Source organism: Drosophila kikkawai, chromosome 2L (assembly GCF_030179895.1).
Source record: "Drosophila kikkawai strain 14028-0561.14 chromosome 2L, DkikHiC1v2, whole genome shotgun sequence".
Lineage (NCBI taxonomy): Eukaryota > Metazoa > Arthropoda > Insecta > Diptera > Drosophilidae > Drosophila > Drosophila kikkawai.
In genome coordinates, this window is record NC_091728.1 from 26,974,487 (window position 1) to 26,994,170 (window position 19,684).

Consider the following 19,684-nt stretch of genomic DNA (forward strand, 5'->3'; position numbering starts at 1 on the left):
TGTGGACTGTTAGGATGTACACCGCAAAACAACTTTTTTTGTAGGCGACTCGGGAGATTCCCTATAACTTCTCTACCTCTAAATATTTTTCAATACAAAATTTATCAAAAATTATTCAAATGTTGTGTTATTATATGGTATTTAATTTATTAAGCTAACTTTAGCCGTTCCGCCACAATAATTTTGAAAAGTGGCCATTTTTGCACCGAATTAACCGAATTGTACATAATTGCATACAAAATGGATTATAAAAACTTTCTACGATTCAAAATTTTTATTTGAAAACCCAAGGCGTATAATCCAATCCCAATTCACTTCTCCAAAGGAATAGATAACCGGAAATGAGTATCTTGCTTGCGAAGATTTGGAAGCCCTTGAACCAGAATGTTGAATGCGCTTTTATTTACACGGAAACTTTCTTTACAAAATTCGTCTGAATTTCTGGCAACATCCTCATCTCAAAATGAGCCGAATCGTGGCTGTTGTAATTCGCTAAAATTATTATATAATAATGTTATTTCGTAATGAGTTAGCTGATTTTTCCTACAAAAGTCCAAACGCTGCGATTTTGCAGCAACTCGAAGGTTGCTGGAGACATCCCAGTCAAATCCATGAACTTTATCATGGTAATGCCCATATGATACTCTAATGCAGTTTTCATTAATTAACTACTTCATTAGAACCTTGAAAGAGACCACTATATGTGTAATTTTGTGTAATTTGGCTTGGATTTTGCTTGGATTATTTTGGTAATACGACTACGGTCACACCGACCGTAAAAGGTAAAGCCTAGTACTCTGACGAGAAAAACCCGCTGTCTAAATTAGACAGCGGAATCGCTGTTTATTTCGCTACCGAGCTAGTGTGACCAAAAAAAAATTAATGAAAATCCTGAAATGCCATGAAAATGTACTTATTATGGCGTTTAAGGATTTTCTTTGGTCACACTGGACAGCTGTTTGTAAACAAATATTCAATAAAAAATATTAAAAATATGGCATTAAAATGTCCTTTGTGGGTTAAATTCCATATTATGGGCTTCCCCTTGACAGCCCCTATCAATGCCACCTTTTTCCTTCAACTTTCCCTCCATTAAGGGTGTCTAAATAAATCAAATGAATTATTTAGACAGCGAGATATCAGCTGTCTTGATCTTGATCTTTCGTCGTCAGAGTACCGGAAAAAACGACGTGGCTAAAAGTTCTTCTTCTTCTTTTTTCGACACCGTTTTTTTTATATGGAGTTTGGCCGCTGTCTAAATTTATACAGCGGATTTTTCTCGTCAGAGTACTAGGCTTAAACCAAAAAAACGGCCGCCATTCGCGGCGTATTATTATGAATTTCTGAATTCCTCGTCGAAATATTCTTGCATAAATAAATGCAGAATCCTTTAAATTTGTGTTTTTAACCTAAAATGCTTAAAATTTTTTAAATTATTACAAAAAATATAATTTTAATTAATTTTACAGCGCAAGAACCTTGCTACCGCAAAACATATTATTTTTGCTAATTTTCTAATATATTTTCAGTTCAAAAAACAAGCGAAATGATATAAAAATAAAATTCTCATTGTGAGATCATACTGTCAATGAGCTGGCTAATACATTTTTCAATTACAATTTTCTTCATTAAACCCGTATTTTGTTATCGAGTATCTAGTATATAATATGTAGATCTATCGATTATCGCGGCAATGAAGTAGCTAATGCATTATTCTAATGCATTAGAGCGCCATATAGTCGTCTTGCTCGCACTTGTGTAAAACGCTATAGTGCTGTCAAATCTCTAATTAATGCGGCAGTGTCATGCCAGTATAAGCGATTTTGCGTGCGGTTGCGGTCAAGTATACAGAAGCAATTGAACTGGCGAAGAACAGCGTGCAGAAAAGAACAAAAATGCAAAGATCGCGTGATGCGCTAATACATAGACTGCTGCATTTTCGGCTATGCGTGTGAGCTTTAAGCTTTCATAAAGTAAACAATACAGTGATGCGCAATTAACTAGGTGCGATTATATGAAATTAATAACAAGTAAAGAAGCAATGAAAATGACCTATCTATTTCTCAACAGTGATAAAAAACAAAATTATGAAAATTGGTCAACAAGAACAAGAATAACAACTGAAAGAAGTTGGGATGTGCAAATAATTGTGCATTTGTGTAAATACTTTTAACTACCTTTGTATGCTGCTTTTTTGGTGTGTGTGTGAGCTTGAAGATTGGATATAGTAAACAAACTCATGGTAAACATCAAACTAGATGCGAATATATGCAAATAGTAACAAGTAAATAAGCAATTGCAATTATTATAACAATATTGATATTTAAATAAATGACAGTTATATATATAATTAATATTATATAATTAAATCACTTGCGAGCAGTGCCATAAATACTTACGATGGTACTGATGTTAGATAATGAATAATTTTTTTATAGTCGGCATCCTCTAAAAAATTAAAATTATTGTTATCCGGAAAGGTGATTAACGGGCATCCGTCAGGAGAGCGTCCACCGGTGATGATGACATGTTGCGATTGCAAAATCTCAGCCACATCGGCTATGCTGAACGCGGCAGATATTTTAGCATTCATTAGCTCCATTGGCCTTTGCAAGCTTATAGCATTTATAGCACCTTCAATTTCTAGAGAGTTAACTGATAAAATCGAATCGCTGGTGTGTTGCAATTGTTCTCCCCCAGAGTAATGTGAGGGTGAATTAGTGAGGGACTGAAAGAATGCCGTCTGAGCGGATGCCCCACTGCTCACTGAAATCTGCGAATCAATCATATGCTGATTAATCTGTTGATGCTGTCGCTGAATATATTGTGTTGGCTCAAGTGGTGATAAATGTGTCTCCGTCGGTGAAAGTTCAGCATCCTTTTCTATTGTGTAAAAGGAATAGAATAAAAAATGAAAATAGATAAAAGAATAATTAGGTATTATATTTAGGGTATTAAGAAAAAGATAGAAAGTTAACTTTCGCAAGCCGGATATTAACACTGGAAACTTTTATAAGGGGGAACAGATGACCGCGTCATCTGCCCTAACTGTGTGCACCGATTGCGTATGAAAGCAGGTCCTCGGTCGAGTTCGATCGGGGATGCTGACTATTGGTAGTCGGGCGGTCCTAGGCAACTCTTAAGCACGCCTCCCCTTAAGTCAGTGATGACTTCCACAGCTAATGGTTAAAACCAGCTGCGATATTACGGAGCCTTCTCATGGCCGGGCATCGAGAGATGCCTTGCCGTGGCCTTGGGGCGAAGACTTCGGCTTCTTCAAGTCCACATCGCCCTTCTGACCCGCTCGCCAGGCAGAGCAAAGCGGGCGATCATGTATAATAATGAATTATCAACGCCGTACTTCGTACCTTGTAGGAAGGCTAACCCCAAAAATGTTCAGAGATGGACGGTAAGAAGCTGCTAATGCCTAGGCAGGGCTTAGAATCTCAACCAACATAGGATATTGACGAAGAAGAGCTGCTGATGCCAAGTCCGGTCATCAACGTTCAGTCAAAATCCAAAAGGGGCCACTAGTACCAGCACTCCCCAAGTCTAAACGCAAGGTGTGGATCAGTTGGGCACCACCGCAGTTGACATCAACAGCGGCAAAAACGATACGCTGTTACATTAAGTTCGAAAAAATCAGATGGCTTATGCCTCTGATTGATGACGGTCGTTAGCTGTCGGAGAAGTGAGAGGAAGCTAAGACCAAGATGGCCGACACGCTAAACGACAGGTTGGTTGCCATGCAGGGTGATCCTATCCCTTGCTTTGACTCTGGACCTTCGACATAGTGAGGGGGCACCGTATAATTAGGTGCAACAACGGGTTCTCGAGTAGCTTCCAGGAAAGGTGTGTTGCTAAAACTAGCACCATTGGGTACGGCCTTAGGATTAGGTTGGTCAGACCATGCAAGGGTGGTCAAATATATGAGAGCGCAGAATCCAGACATCCGTACAGAGGACTGGGCCATCCTAAGGGCGAAAAAGAAAATGAAGACGAAGTCAGCCATTTCTACATCTCATACACGAGCACAAAATCCGATACGGTATCAGAAGGGCCAAGATCGAGATCTTCTTAGCCGAACCCGACGAATTACTAGAGGAGGTAGATGACACGAACAAGTTGTTGGATGACATGATCATCGACAAGTCGCCTGACTCCACGCAGAAAAACATCGATGTCATCAATAGTGCAAATTCATTTGAAGCGCAGGTCTCACGCTTCTGATAATTTGACGATCTATCTTCAAGAACTATGGCCTAGGGACGAGCAAGTCTCTGGTCTATCGAGCCGGGATAAGCTTTACTATACACATACTCGAAGGGTAGGACGAGATCATGTATAGTAATTAAGACTCATTTTAACTCTATTCTCTGTTTCAGTCATAGTAAATCGGACCTAGCAGTTGCCAGGTTCGTAAAAGCGGGACAGGAATGCTAATTATATTAGCGTACATGGCCCATGACGATCCGACTCCACCAAGCTGCTGACCAACCTTTGTATTTCCGAGCACGGCGGTTGTTCAAGGGTGGGAGGAGGTGTTAGATCTCACCTTAATCGTAGAACACCCGAGAATTGGAATGTGTCGCTGCAACATTCCTTATCAGACCATAGGAACATTTTTTTGGAGATATCGGTACCGGTGTGCAAAACGGAGCCGAGACGCAACGCCCACAATGTAAACAACGCCTTCAATGAGATATGTAAGGTATCAATTTCAAAGAAGCAGTATCCACAATGGTTGATCAAGGAGTATGAATATCAACATAAGTTATGTCTCTAAAGAATGGACGCCTTACAAGGAGGCACGAAAACAACAATTTAATTATAGAAGACATAAAGGACACAACACTTCATGAAGTGGTAAGAAATGTCGAGAAATCACTTAAGTACAAATAATACGCGATGGCAACCTTCTTAGACATAGAAAGTACGTTCAATATCGTGAACGCCGAATCCATACTGTGCTCTCACAACTTAATGAGTATTGAGAGAGGCATCCGAGAGTGGATAGGTGCTCACGAGTCGGACGATCATAGCCGAACTCGGTTGCACTCAGGGAGGAGTCTTGTCGCCGTACTTTGGCTTATATATCTGAACCACATATTGAAATAGCTCAACAGTATGTAAGTAAAAGCAGTAGCATACGCTGATGGCGTAGTGCAACTAGCGTCAGCTCCTTTCCCGGACATCATAAGTACAGGGTGCGCCATCTTTTATGTGGGTATTTAAATATCGAATAACTTTGTCATAAGTGAATCAATTAATTTGAGTAGAAAAGCTCGTTTCAGCAGAATTTTAATCATGGATCGCTTTACTCCAAAAGAACGCTCTAAAATAGTGACGCTTTACATTGAAAATAGTCGTTCAGTTGTGTTGACTCAAAAAAGGCTAAACAGATCGGACCCAGATTTCCAGATTTAACACCTCCGGACTTCCTTTTGTGGGGCTATTTGTAAAGCGAAGTTTACGCCAGCAAGCCTCAAACCATTGACGAGATCATGGCTAATATTCGTGCAGAAATCATCGCTATACCACATGAGACACTAGAAAAAGTCATGGAAATGCAGCAAAAAGGGCACATTTTGTGTGTCAAATAAAATCGGCTACTTGATTGATATTGTTTTCAAAAATTAGTCTGTAGAATTTTTAAAGAGCCAAATTAAATAAACTTTAAAATCGGTTGTTTATTTTCAAAGATATTCAATATGCTGACTCACTCTGGTGGTGAAAAACATGGAAAAACGGGATATAAAAACGAGTCAGCCATACTTAAACGATGCTTTGAAAAGCTGAGAAAATCCAACCACAAGGTCCCTTATGACATCAGAAAGGCCGAGCTAAACGATGTCCTCGTGGACGAACTCGATGATACCATAAACTATTGGACTACTTTGTCATTGACGAACCACACATATTGACGAACAGCCACCCTACAAAACCCAGCAATAATGCCGACCGTCGTGCAAATTTATCTGAAACACCCTTAGAAGGGTGTGACTCTAACGATATTCACACATAGTGAATGAGTTGTGAGGGGAGGTTAAAAGTTAAAAACTCGTCGGGGACATAACGAGCATTCTTAACATCGCGTACAAGGAGTCATGCAGACTCACGTACTCCAGAAGAAAAAAACGTGGTAGCTTTTAAAACAATTACGGAACCAAACACAGGTGACCGTACAAGGAATTAGAATACAAAAAAGCACTATACGCAACCATGAAGAAATATTGGCGCAGTCAGCGAAAGAGTCCCTTGAGATCCTGCTGGATACACACATCCCAGGCAACCATTAAGAAAAACCCTCCACGTAGCGTCTGTCCCAAATTGGGCGGCTATGTTGCAAAGAGAAAGACGTGAAATTTCGACCTCCGCACAAAACTTAAAATATCACTACCAAGACACCAATTCTATTGCTGAGTTTCAGCACATAGCTCCATAAAGTCGTGAAATATAAGTATTTTGTGCATTTAAGACAGTGTGTCTTCTTAAAAGTTGACAAAACTTAATTTCTTTAAAACCAAACCAAAATCAATAACACAAACGTTAAAGAGTAGAAAACAAACTACACCGGCACTTTACAAAAACAAAACTATTAAAACACTCAACCAAAACACAAAGCAATAAGCGCGAATCCGAAACACTATAATATCACTCAATTCAACAAAAGCACTCAATCTACAAAACAACAACAACATGTCATCTGCTAAGAGACTGCGAGAGCGTTCCAACACGGAGTTGAAAGCGCCCGATGCCACATCGACTCAAAGGATATCCTTTCCAAGGAGCTGCGGGAAAGTGAGGCACGCGTTCTCTGCAACCTTCAGGAGAAGTTCCAGGCGATGGCAGCATGGATAACCTCACTCAAAGAGTCACTCAAATGGAGAATGAAGTAAAGAAGGTAGACGAGCTGCAGCAAAGGGTCCAGGAATTGGGGAGCCAATTGTCAGCAAAGGGCTCTGCCAGTGGCCTAGTAGGACAGTTGAAGCAGCAAGTCGTGGACTTGGACGCAAGGCTGGTAGCCAAATGCATCGCAGAAGAGGAAGCTGCGGTCGCAACCAATTTGCGTTGGCATGGTGTCCCACAGGTCGAAGGCGAAAACTTAAAGACGCTATACCACAAGCTGTGCTTCTCGCTGAACTTAACTCCGCCTCCTCCTGTAAGGTCCGTTTTCCGCACACGGCCACGTCGATCGGGTCAAACATTTGTAGAGCCGGTCATAATTATAAAATTCGAGCACGTGCTCGCCAATGCGGAGCTACTGTGAGCAATAGGGGCATACCGGCGAAACAACTACAAACAACTAAGCCTGCAGCTGATCGGGTTTGATTCGCCTGCTCTAATATATGTAAATGAGCAGCTGACGAAACACAACTACGATATATTTAAAGAGGCCATGCGATGCAAAAAGCACAACCAACTCACAGGTGTTTTTACACGACGTGGTGTGGTGTACGTGAAGCTGAGCGACGGAGGGGAACCTCGATATGTGCAAAGCTCACACGAGCTTTCTGAGCTAATCAACGATGCTGGCGGCACCGATAAGAGCACATTTCGAGATTAAGACGCTTCACTCAATTTTGTATCTGCTATGTTTACTCATAACTATAATTATTATTAGATTTAAATTAATGTAGGTCGCTATGTTTTCTTTGTGTCCTTTCCAGTATGTTTCCAATGCCTTAATTTATGTATAATATCTGTGCAACAAGTAATTTTTCTTATATATTTGAAATGGAAGGCAGTGTAGTTGTATCCCATAGCCATACCTTGCTGCGCATACTGGCAAACCAGAGATCTGGCCTTAAAATTTGCCACATAAACGCTCAAAGCAATTTTTGTGTCTAAAAAATTAAAGACAAAGTTCGTATGTAAGTATCCGGATAATAGTCAGATAGAATATATTTTTTTTTTTTTTTTTTTTTTTTTTTTTTTTTTCGCGCGGGGTCCCGCTTCCACCTCCCGCCCAACCGACCGAGGGGCGCAGCCGTGTGACGTACGGCACGAATCGCGAACTAGATAGACGCGTTAGAAGGACAGACGAAATGTACGAGGAAACATTAGGAGATAATATAATAAACTATAAATATATAAATAAATAAAAACACATGCAAAATAATGATCTAATAATAAAAATATATAACCATAACCATAATTTAATAAATAAACAAAATATAAAAAATAAAAAAAAAAAAAAAAAAAAAAAAAAAAAAAGAAAAACGCATGCAAAATAAGTGCTACTCTACGAGATAACTACTACAAGTCATGCAAGAATAAATAAATAGGTAAAATAAAAAGAAACGCATGCAAAATTAGACTACGGTGCTACACTACGAGCTAACTCTACAAGTATTAAGGTTTTTAATATAGAAGGGTTATCGCTACGAATTATAATATCAGAGAGGCGGTTGTAATCCGTACATAAAACCCTAAAGGGTTCATGTACTTCAAACTCCCGCCTACAGTGATTTACTACTAAAGGGATAAGGGTTCTAGATGTTAGTCGGGGAACGTGGAAGTTAAGCTGCCCTAAAAGAAAGGGGCTCTCAACCACACCATTTATAAGGTTATGAAGGAATACGACACCAAGCATTGTTCTACGGTTAGCTAGGGAGGGTAAGTTAATTAATAGGAGTCTACTTGTATAGGACGGTAGCCTCTCATCAGCATCCCAAGGTAGGCCACGGAGGGCGAAAAGTAAAAAGTTCTTTTGTACAGATTCAATACGGTTAATATGGATTCCGAATTGAGGACTCCAGACGCATGAACCATACTCCAATATAGGGCGAACTAATGAAGTAAAAAGGGTCTTCGTTATATAAGGGGAATCGAATTCCTTCGACCACCTCTTAATAAAACCTAGCATGCCTCTGGCCTTATTAACCGTGCACGAAATATGTTCAGAGAACGAAAGTTTAGGGTCTAAGCGAACGCCTAAATCATCAACAAGAGATATTCTTTCAAGAGCACAATCATTTAGCATATAAGTGGCAAACTGGGGAGTGACACGTGAAAATGTCATCAGCTTGCATTTAGAGCTGTTGAGATGTAATAAATTAGCACGACACCATGCTTGAAAGTTATTAAGATCCGATTGCAGGTCTGACTGGCAAGAGCTGTCCTTATACTGCAAGCATAGCTTAACGTCATCAGCGTACATAAGTACTCTAGAATTCGTTAGAACCAGCGGGAGGTCATTGATAAACAATGTAAATAGCAGCGGGCCGAGGTGGCTACCCTGCGGGACGCCAGAAGTGACTCTGAGGAATTTGGATAGAGCATTTTTAAACAGAACCTTTTGAGTTCTGTCACTCAAATAGCTCAAAATCCATTTAAGTAGATCGACAGGAAACCCGATTAAGTCAAGCTTCCTTACAAGAAGAGAGTGATTAACCGAGTCAAAGGCTTTACTGAAGTCTGTGTAAATCACGTCAGTTTGAAAGTTACGTTGGAAACCTCTAATAACGAAAGAGGTGAGTTCCAGAAGATTTGTAGTGGTCGATCTTCGCCTCATAAAACCATGCTGACATGGTGAAATTACGGATCTGCATAAATGCTGCAAGTGGGGAGTAATTACATTCTCGAAAAGTTTTGGAATTGCCGACAACTTAGAGATTCCTCTATAGTTGCTGGCGTCCGATTTGCTACCTTTTTTGTGGAGAGGAATGATAAATGATTCCTTCCTTTAGCAATAAATTTGCATCAAGTAAAATTCTTATTGGATGCATTTAGCGCCAACGATGTGATAGGTATTACTTATAATGAAATAATTAGTTTGCTATGAGATATATCGCTAAATTATGCAGACATTATAATAGCGGGAGATCTGAATTGCAACATGCTGAGGGAAACACATCTTAAAAATGAATTCGAATCCATAGGCATGCACTTGGTAAACTCTGTGTTTCCAACACATTTCAGCAGAACTTGCAGTTCTTTGTTAGATGTCTTCTTTGTCTCTGACGTTAAAAAAGTATGTCTGTTTGACCAACTCATCGTGCCTTCGTTCTCAAAACATGACCTTATATATTTGACCTACAACTTTTACCTCAATGACGAATCGATAGTATTTAGAGACTTTAAGAACCTTGACTATGGCTTGCTTATGACTGAATCTGATAAGTGCAACTGGAATAATATTTTCGTATCACCAACAGTAGACCAGCAACTTGCACAGTTTCAAAACAACATCAGCTATTTATACGAAAACTTTGTTCCGGTCATAACCAAAGTGATCAAACATTGCGTCAAATCTTGGTTTAATATTGACATTAAGCTAGCAATCAAATCCCGAAATGACGCATACCAAAAGTGGTATAGGACGCCAGAACACTATGGACGATTTAAATTACTGAGAAAGACGGTGACCAAACTAATTGACTCTACAAAGACAAACTTTTATAGTAGTAGATTCCAAACAACAGCATCCACCTCACAAACTTGGAAAGAAATAAAGTCATTAGGAATAGGCAGGAAACCAGCAGCGCCCGAACAGGATGTTGACATAGAGGAATTAAACACAAGTCTGTCGAAATGCAATGTACCTGAAATCTGCGAAAACAATATGTACCTGAGATCAGTACCTCGAAACCTCTGTGATAGTAGATTTAGATTTGTTTGTGTCAATCAGTGTGAAGTGCTCGTCAATATTCTTAAATCAAATCAGACGCAGTTGGACTTGACGGCATTAATCCTAAATATATAAAAGTATTGTTACCAAAAATCCTGTAATACATAAAATATATATTTAACACGGCCTTTACAACTTCCACGTTTCCAGACCGTTGGAAAATAGCAAAAAAAATTATCCCTGTTCCGAAGGCAAACAAAGAACATAGGCCCATTTCTATTCTTCCGTATCTATCAAAGGCCTTTGAGAATATAATGGCATCTCAAATTAACTCGTTCATCCATGATAACGCTTTACTGAATAATAACCAATCAGGATTTAGGAAACACTGCAGCTGCACTTCGGCAATTTTAAAAATATCAAATGATATACGAGAATATGCTGACAACTCCAATGTGACGCTTCTTGTACTACTTGACTATAGTAAAGCCTTTGACACCGTTAATCATAATGTCCTATGTGCAAAATTAGAAACTCAGTTCAAATTCTCAAAAAATGCTGTCAAACTAATGACATCACATTTACAAAACCGTCGTCAATCTGTCGTAGTGTCAAATGAGTCGTCTTCTTTTGCGTTTACAAATCGCGGTGTGCTTTTTTCGAACGCTATCATGAAGAGCACTACTGACAGTGGAGAGCCTTGTGGGATGCCGTTATATAAATTGTGCGTTTCGGAAGTGATGTTGTTGACTCGAACCAAGCGGTTGGTCATAAAGGCCTTTACAAGGTTATAAAGCCTTGGACCGATGCCCCATCGCTCGAGTCTACAAAGCACTACATGTAACCCCAAGCGATCGAAGGCTTTTTCGAAATCAGTCGCCAAGATGGAGACATGATTCCTTGTGGAAAGAGCGTTCGACGCGAAGTGTTGGATACGCAACAAGACGTCTATTGTGGAGTGTTTCTGCTTGAATGCTACCTGGTTATGGAAGATTAAGTTATGACGGGCTATAAACCATATCAACCTGCTGGCTATTATTTTTTCAATAGTTTTACTTAGGCATGAATGAAGAGAAATCGGGACAATTTATTTCATTAGGTTCTTTGTTCGGCTTGCTTATTGGAATAATAATGGAGGACCTCCATGTATGTGGGTAGGAACCAGACTGCAGCATATTGTTGTATATTTCGAGTAGTTTTCGATTGAGGCATATGGGGATATGTTTTAACATTGGGTAGGATATTCTATCCGCTCCCGGGCTTTTCCCTTTGGCCGTAGCTAGTGCAGATTCTATTTCCGTTAGGGTGAAGTTTTGGTCCAACTATTTTGCGGAAGCTGATAACGAATTTGGTTCATAGTTTCTATTCAAATAGAGGAGTTTTTGCTGTATATATTCAGCTGAAAAATTACAGTCTCTTGAGTAGTTTGACCAAGTAAGGCCAATTTCATTGGCGATACTTTGGGGGCAGGTCAAAAGACCTGAGGCAGAGTTAATAAATTTTATAGACATGGTAGGAACGCCTGCTAAACGCTTGATATCGGTCCACACTTTCTTAGTGGAAGATAGAGGTGAAATTCGAGACGTGAATTTCTCGGGACTATTTCGCTTTGCCGAAAGTACAGCTTTTTTAAATTTTGCATTGGATTTTTTATAATTAATTAGGGATGAAGTCGACATACATGTTTTGTTTGGTTTGATTCCACCATGGTGTGTGTGGTACCTTTTTTGTCTGAGGAATGCTACAGTTAGCGGCCTCCCAAGGTTCATCTGTAAAGCGGAACAGAGAATGTTCGAGTTTATAACCGTATGTGTATGGGGAATGTGTTCTTTAATGAGCACACCGGCGCCTTGCTTGGCCGATGTGTTATGTGGCAAGTTGTAGAAGTAGCCAGTATATGCCTTGGGGCAGATAAAGTTCTTCAAAGTGTGAGGTAAATGGGTTTCTTGCAAACGTAGTACATCTGGTGAGAGGTCTCTGATAAGAAGACTCAGTTCGTTAAAGTTGTTAAAAATACCATTTATATTAATAGACATTGAAAGTAACGAGAGATGTGTTTTATGTTAGCAAGGGGATGTCAATGGTAAAAAGTCCGACTATGAGTCGAGACTTTCCATTGACGTATCCGAGTCTTCAGTTGTGTTACGTAGAGGGGTATTCGAGTTGTAAAGAGAAAGAGTTGTGTCGTCTTGAGTAGATTGTATAAGTTCTTGTGCATCTAATAAAATAGCACGAGTTTTTTCGCTTGTTGTTTTTGATGCTTCGTATGTTGGTACTTTTTTGTATGAGGAAGAAGGTGCCGTGGTTACCGATTGGTCTGCCTGGCTGATTGAACAGCTAGCAGAATTGCCGAGCGAAACGCTGGGCGAATTGTTGTGCACTTTGCCATGCACTTGGGGAGCTTCCTGCTTATCGCAACTCACTGTTGTTTTTGAGTTTGTTGTTTTTGTTGTATGATGGGTTGCTGCGATAGCAGCATTGGAGGATGAAAAGTTGGTATTGGGTTTGGGTTGTTGTTGTTTTTGTATTATGCGAGCTTCTCGCCTACTACATTTTTTTGTAGTTTTTATTCGGAGGAGCTCCCTCTGGTTTTGGTATTGTGGGCATTGGGATGAAGAGGCGAAATGATCGCCGTTACAGTTTGCGCAGAAAGTGCGAGTGAAAGGTTCGGGGAGGTGAGGAACAAGATTACATGTCACGCATGTGGCGGGGTTTTTGCAATGTTTTGCTGTGTGCCCTAGCAGTTTAGTGATTCCATCGACTGTTCTGGAGAACTTGAATACGAAGTGAACGTTTTTGGGTGCACTGCGAAGCATGAAAAATCAGTAAGAGGCTTATCTGGGTTTTTGGAGGCGATTATTACGAATCTGGGGTTTTGCTGGGTGGTTTCGGGGAGTTCAGGGAATTCCTCAGAAAACTTTACGTATGAGCGTTTTTTCTTGGCTTTGGGACTCACGCTAAAGCTTGCAAAGCGATTGTCCCCAAGATTGGGAGGCCCAGGGGCCATGGTAACAACTACGTGTGACTTAACTGTGAAGTATTACACAAGTACGCGGGCTCGAATGAACAAAAAAGAACGGTTAGAAAAAGGAATTGGCAATAGAGACCACTGATCGTAGAATAGGCACTGACGTCCGCACTCGAAGAGAGATAGTCGGTGACTGTGGAATGAAGTTATTTTCGCAGACGAATATGTTTGGAAACAACCGAATTCAGAGCTTCACCATAGCACCGAATAAAAAAACAATTAAGCACGGTGGCGGTAGTCGCATGATTTGGGCGTGATAAATAAAGATACATATGAATAGAATACATACATACATATGTACGTACCTTAAACTTTTACTTAGGAACGGCAAGACGGGCTTGCTCAGGTCGGCTCGACTGCTGATTGTATGCACATGCATTTTGGGTGGTTCCCATTCCTATTTTAAGCCACCCCCCTATAAGTTCGACCTTTACCATACCTCGACCTTTGTTGATATATTGCGCTGTTTAGCCTTCTGTCCAATTCTTCACAAAAATCTTCGATGGGGATTGAATCTGGAGATCGTGGTGGATATAAAAAAGTATACTTCTCAAAATTTACCAGCCTCATACATACGCCTAAAATGAACCGTATTATCGTGCTGAAAAGTGAATGTGACTGGTAGTTAAACTTTTCGGCTCTTTTTTTAAGATACATCTTCAAGATATTTTAACAAATTTTTTTTGTCCATTTTGCCGTCTATGAATGCAAGTTCTCCGGCACCATTAGCGCACATGTAGCCCCACTCAATAACGATTCTACCACTATGTTTCACAGACACTACGAGTTTCTTTTTTTGGGTTCCGTACTGGGCTTTCTCCGTATAGTTTTGGGGCCATCCAATTGGAAAATATTGGATTTATTTTGTCATTAGAAAGGATAATATTGTTTAAAAAGTCAACTAGCTTGCTTAAATATTCCTTTGAATAGGCTAAACGCTTTTGTTGTCAGAGTCAGTTCAAACGCGACGACGGACAGTGGACTGAGGGCAGCGAAGAGGCCCTAACAGCACTAATTCTTGCGCATTTCCTAGGATGCACTGAGGTACCCGATGCGAATAAGCACCAGGACCTAGCAACTGGAGAAGAGCATCTCCCAAAAGATCTAATATCCTCTAGTAGAATCAACTGGGCTATAGACTTCTTTGCGAGAATAAAAGAATCAGGACTAGATGGAATATTCCCAGCCATGCTGCAGGCGACCAAGGAAGTGATCACCCCATGGCTCTACGCAATATATACAGCTTGTTCAAGCACGGGCTATATCCCTATCCAATGGAGAACCTCTCGGATTGTCTTCCTGCCCAAAGCAGGAAAGTGCAGCCAAGTAAATGGTAAAACATGTTCTAATCATCATTTCTTCAATCCTCAGCATACGATTTGCCCTGATTATGTAAATACAAAATTATTTTCCGTTGAGATTTGGTAATTTACTTTTGTTTGTCCATCATTTTGGTAAAATAAGCTTCTTTGGCTTAGAAAATAGGCACTTCGAAAATTTTAAGTTAACATTTTATCAACAAGCATTTTCTAAATAAAGATAACAAGGCTTTCCAGAAGGAAAAAGTTAACAGATCGATCAAATTTGTACAGAATAATTTACTATTTGCCAACTGTGCCAATAACTTTCGGGGAAATGAAGCAGTTTTCTAGTTTTTAATTTTTATAAATTAATGGAATAATATACAATTGATCAATATGTTTCAATAAAATTTGTTTCAGACATGCCAACTGAGCTGTATGTGTGTACATACATATAAATATCCCAATCCCATAACAGTAACGGTCTCACCAAAACAATCCAATTGACAACCATATCAACAACTTATTTTTCGTAGTCTTAAGATTGCTTTTGTTACATACATACATATGTACATATACGCATATACATAAACATTATTTACCAACCATTTAATTCAGATTGTCCTTTCGGCAACATGTCCATTGCACCGTTTGCTTTGGAAGCACTGTTCTTAAGATGTTCAAGCAATTGTTCAATTTGTTTTTCGATTGAGAGTGAAGTATTTGCGAGCTTTTTTATGCCTTATTGTAATTTACATTTTGTACGGTTGCTTTAGATATACATATGGATCTACAAGATCACTCATCATAAATTCGATTTTATTTATTAACATAAAACTGCAAATCCATTTCTGTTCAATGATTAAAACTTCAGCCGCTTCGTATTTATGTATGGAAGTATTCACACATACATATGTACATACATATGAATGCAATATATGAGATGTATAAACGCGCATTAGGTCTTCACCATGTTTTCCTAACTGCGCATGTGCTTGTCCTTCAATACCATTGCGTCAACGGACTACCATATTTTCTCAGTGAGTTCGAAAGCTACCGGGTAACTAACTACCAACTGGCGCTTCAGGGTTAATTTCACCCTCAAAACATATTATAAAAAAAGGATAGGAAGTTGATCGAAAATTGCTACCGGTCACTACGTGACCATCTAGGACTTAAATAATATAAACGCCAATACATACAGGATGCGACTGCTTCAGGGCATACATTTATTTTAGGAAAAAAATATAAAATTTACCTAAGCTGTTTGAAACTTTTAATTCAAGTAAATAAATAAATAAGCTGACTTGGCAGTATGGCCGATTCGTACGGATATAAAACCTAAACCTAAAAAAACCTTGTCATACTAACCCGTAATCGAAAGATACGGAGTTTCAGAAGGCTAAAGTTTTAGTAAAAGCTAATTTGCTTAGGTCTTATGCAGATTGAGCAAAAGCTTGACCTAAAACTGTTGATAAAATTTAACATATTATGTTAAAGTATGCAAGCTGAACGTTTCATATTCGATAACCGATGATCCATTTCCATTTGTAGTATAATGAAGTATGGTCTCTTTATTATCCTCGTCCTATGTTCACTCCTTCGCAAGCCATCAAACTGAATAAACGTATGTCGCTTAAGTTCAAGTCTGGTGTTCTCCTTTTCTAACGCGTGTGTCGCGTACGGTTTACTTATGTATTAGGCCCTTATATTTATCCACGAACATAACCCCCAACATATTATTTTAAAGTGGAATAATTTGTCTTTAACTTTAATGAGCTTATGGTCCATTTTCACAAAGAGAATGGCCTATTCTCTGCGCTGGACACTCAATTTAATAGAATGAAGCTGTAGAACGAGTCGCCAAAGCGCAAAAAAAATCAGCTTTTGGTCGACAGACTTCTTATACTGTCTTCCCACACAGCACATTTGTGAGGAACGTTTGGGATTTTTCACAAATGTGAAACTCGTGTTCCCACACAACATTAAAGCACATTTAACATCCGAACAGCTGATCGATCAGCTGTGGCTCATGAAAACGTAAAGCCTAGTACTCTGACGAGAAAAACCCGTTGTCTAAATTACACAGCGGAATCGCTGTTTTTTTCGCTACCGAGCTAGTGTGACCAAAAAAAATTAAGGAAACTCCTGAAATGCCATGAAAATGTACTTTTTATGGCGTTTAAGGATTTTCTTTGGTCACACTGGACAGCTGTTTGTAAACAAATATTCAAAAAAAATATTAAAAATATTAATAAATATGGCATTAAAATGTCCTTTGTAGGTTAAATTCCATATTATGGGCTTCCCCTTGACAGCTCCTATCAATGCCACCTTTTTCTTTCAACTTTCCCTCCATTAGGGGTGTCTAAATAAATCAAATGAATTATTTAGACAGCGCGATATCAGCTGTTTACTATCTTGATCTGGCAACGCCATTCAATTTTCGCAGGCTTCATTTTCGTCGTCAGAGTACCGAAAAAAACGACGTGTCTAAAAGTTCTTCTTCTTTTTTTTTCGACACCGTTTTTTTTTATATGGAGTTTGGCCGCTGTCTAAATTTATACAGCGGTTTTTTCTCGTCAGAGTACTAGGCTTAAACAAAGGCTGTCGAATTGGCAGTTGCAAATTTGAAATGGAGCATTTACCAACTATTAATTTAAATGAATTAAATAGGCACCCAAATTCTTTAATATAAGGTAGGGGTAGGCGGTTTATATTAAATAGTAACAATTGGGGACATATTGGGGCCCTTAGTTCGGATCTTCATCGTGTAAAACCAGTTTACTCACCGGGTCCCGATGGAATACCAGGCTGCGTGCTCAGGTATTGTGCCGGAGCTCTGTGCAAACCCCTTCTGAAATTGTTTACCTTATCTTTAGAACCTCAGAATTTCCCCTTATTTGGAAGGAATCATTTATCATTCCTCTCCACAAAAAAGGTAGCAAATCGGACGCCAGCAACTATAGAGGAATCTCTAAGTTGTCGGCAATTCCAAAACTTTTCGAGAATGTAATTACTCCCCACTTGCAGCATTTATGCAGATCCGTAATTTCACCATGTCAGCATGGTTTTATGAGGCGAAGATCGACCACTACAAATCTTCTGGAATTCACCTCCTTCATTATTAGAGGTTTCCAACGTAACTTACAAACCGACGTGATTTACACAGACTTCAGTAAAGCTTTTGACTCGGTTAATCACTCTCTTCTTGTAAGGAAGCTTGACTTAATCGGGTTTCCTGTCGATCTTCTTAAATGGATTTTGAGCTATTTGAGTAACAGAATTCAAAAGGTTCTGTTTAAAAATGCTTTATCCAAATTCCTCAGAGTCACTTCTGGCGTCCCACAGGGTAGCCACCTCGGCCCGCTGCTATTTACATTGTTTATCAATAACCTCCCGCTGGTTTTAACGAATTCTAGAGTACTTATGTACGCTGATGACGTTAAGCTATGCTTGCAGTATAAGGACAGCTCTTGCCAGTCAGACCTGCAATCGGATCTTAATAACTTTCAAGCATGGTGTCGTGCTAATTTATTACATCTCAATAGCTCTAAATGCAAGCTGATGACATTTTCACGTGTCACTCCCCAGTCTGCCACATATATGCTAAATGATTGCGCTCTTGACAGAATATCTCTTGTTGATGATTTAGGCGTTCGCTTAGACCCTAAACTTTCGTTCTCTGAACATATTTCGTGCATGGTTAATAAAGCCAAAGGCATGCTCGGTTTTATTAAGAGGTGGTCGAAGGAATTCGATTTCCCTTATATAACGAAGACCCTTTTTACTTCGTTAGTTCGCCCTAAATTGGAGTATGGTTCATGCGTCTGGAGTCCTCAATTCGGAATCCATATTAACCGTATTGAATCTGTACAAAAGAACTTTTTACTTTTCGCCCTCCGTGGCCTACCTTGGGATGCTGATGAGAGGCTACCGTCGTATTCAAGTAGACTCCTATTAATTAACTTACCCTCCCTAGCTAACCGTAGAACGATGCTTGGTGTCGTATTCCTTCATAACCTAATAAACGGTGATGTTGATAGCCCCTTTCTTTTAGGGCAGCTTAACTTCCACGTTCCCCGACTAACATCTAGAACCCTAATCCCTTTATTTGTAAATCACTGTAGGCGGGAGTTTGAAGTACATGAACCCTTTAGGGTTTTATGTACGGATTACAACCGCCTCTCTGACATTATAACTCGTAGTGACAGCCCTTCCGTACTAAAAACTTTAATACTTGTTGAGTTAGCTCGTAATGTATCACCTTAATCTAATTTTGCATGCGTTTTTATTTATTTATCGTAGTATTTAGTTACATTATATTAATTTTTTAATATTTATTTTGCATGCGTTTTTATTTATTTATCGTAGTTATTAGTTAGTTACATAATATTATACTTTTTTATATTTATTTTGCATGCGTTTTTACTTTTACTTTACTTATATATATATATTAATAAATTATATTTTTTTCTTAGTAAATTTTATTTGTGTACTCTCGTAACGTTTCCTCGTTCTTTTCTTCTTTCATTTACCGCGTCTATCTAGTTCGCGATTCGTGCCGTACGTCACGCGGCTGCGCCCCTCGGTCGGTTGGGCGGGAGGTGGAAGCGGGACCCCGCGCGAAAAAAAAATAAATAAATAAAAATAAAAAAATATACAGAAAAAACGCCAAGAACTATTTTGGGCATGCTTGTAGCTTTGGCGCCACGTTTTAAATTCCATATCTCATTTGTTCCTCGCCAAGTTTGTTTACATTTTCGTGGTGAATGGTCAAAT

General features: G+C 39.3%; 1 protein-coding gene across 1 annotated transcript in view; it reads right to left on the reverse strand.

Annotated features, from left to right (window-relative positions):
• LOC108083304 (guanine nucleotide exchange factor DBS) overlaps window positions 1-15,560 on the reverse strand; it is an 83,771-nt gene extending 68,211 nt beyond the window's left edge. The window contains exons 1-2 of the mRNA XM_041775686.2: window positions 15,509-15,560; window positions 2,400-2,883 (exon numbers count right to left, since the gene is read on the reverse strand). Coding sequence (XP_041631620.1) covers window positions 2,400-2,883; window positions 15,509-15,545 — 521 coding nt within the window. The 5' untranslated portion in view covers window positions 15,546-15,560. The remainder of the gene's footprint in view (window positions 1-2,399; window positions 2,884-15,508) is intronic.
• Between the last annotated feature and the right edge of the window lie 4,124 nt (window positions 15,561-19,684).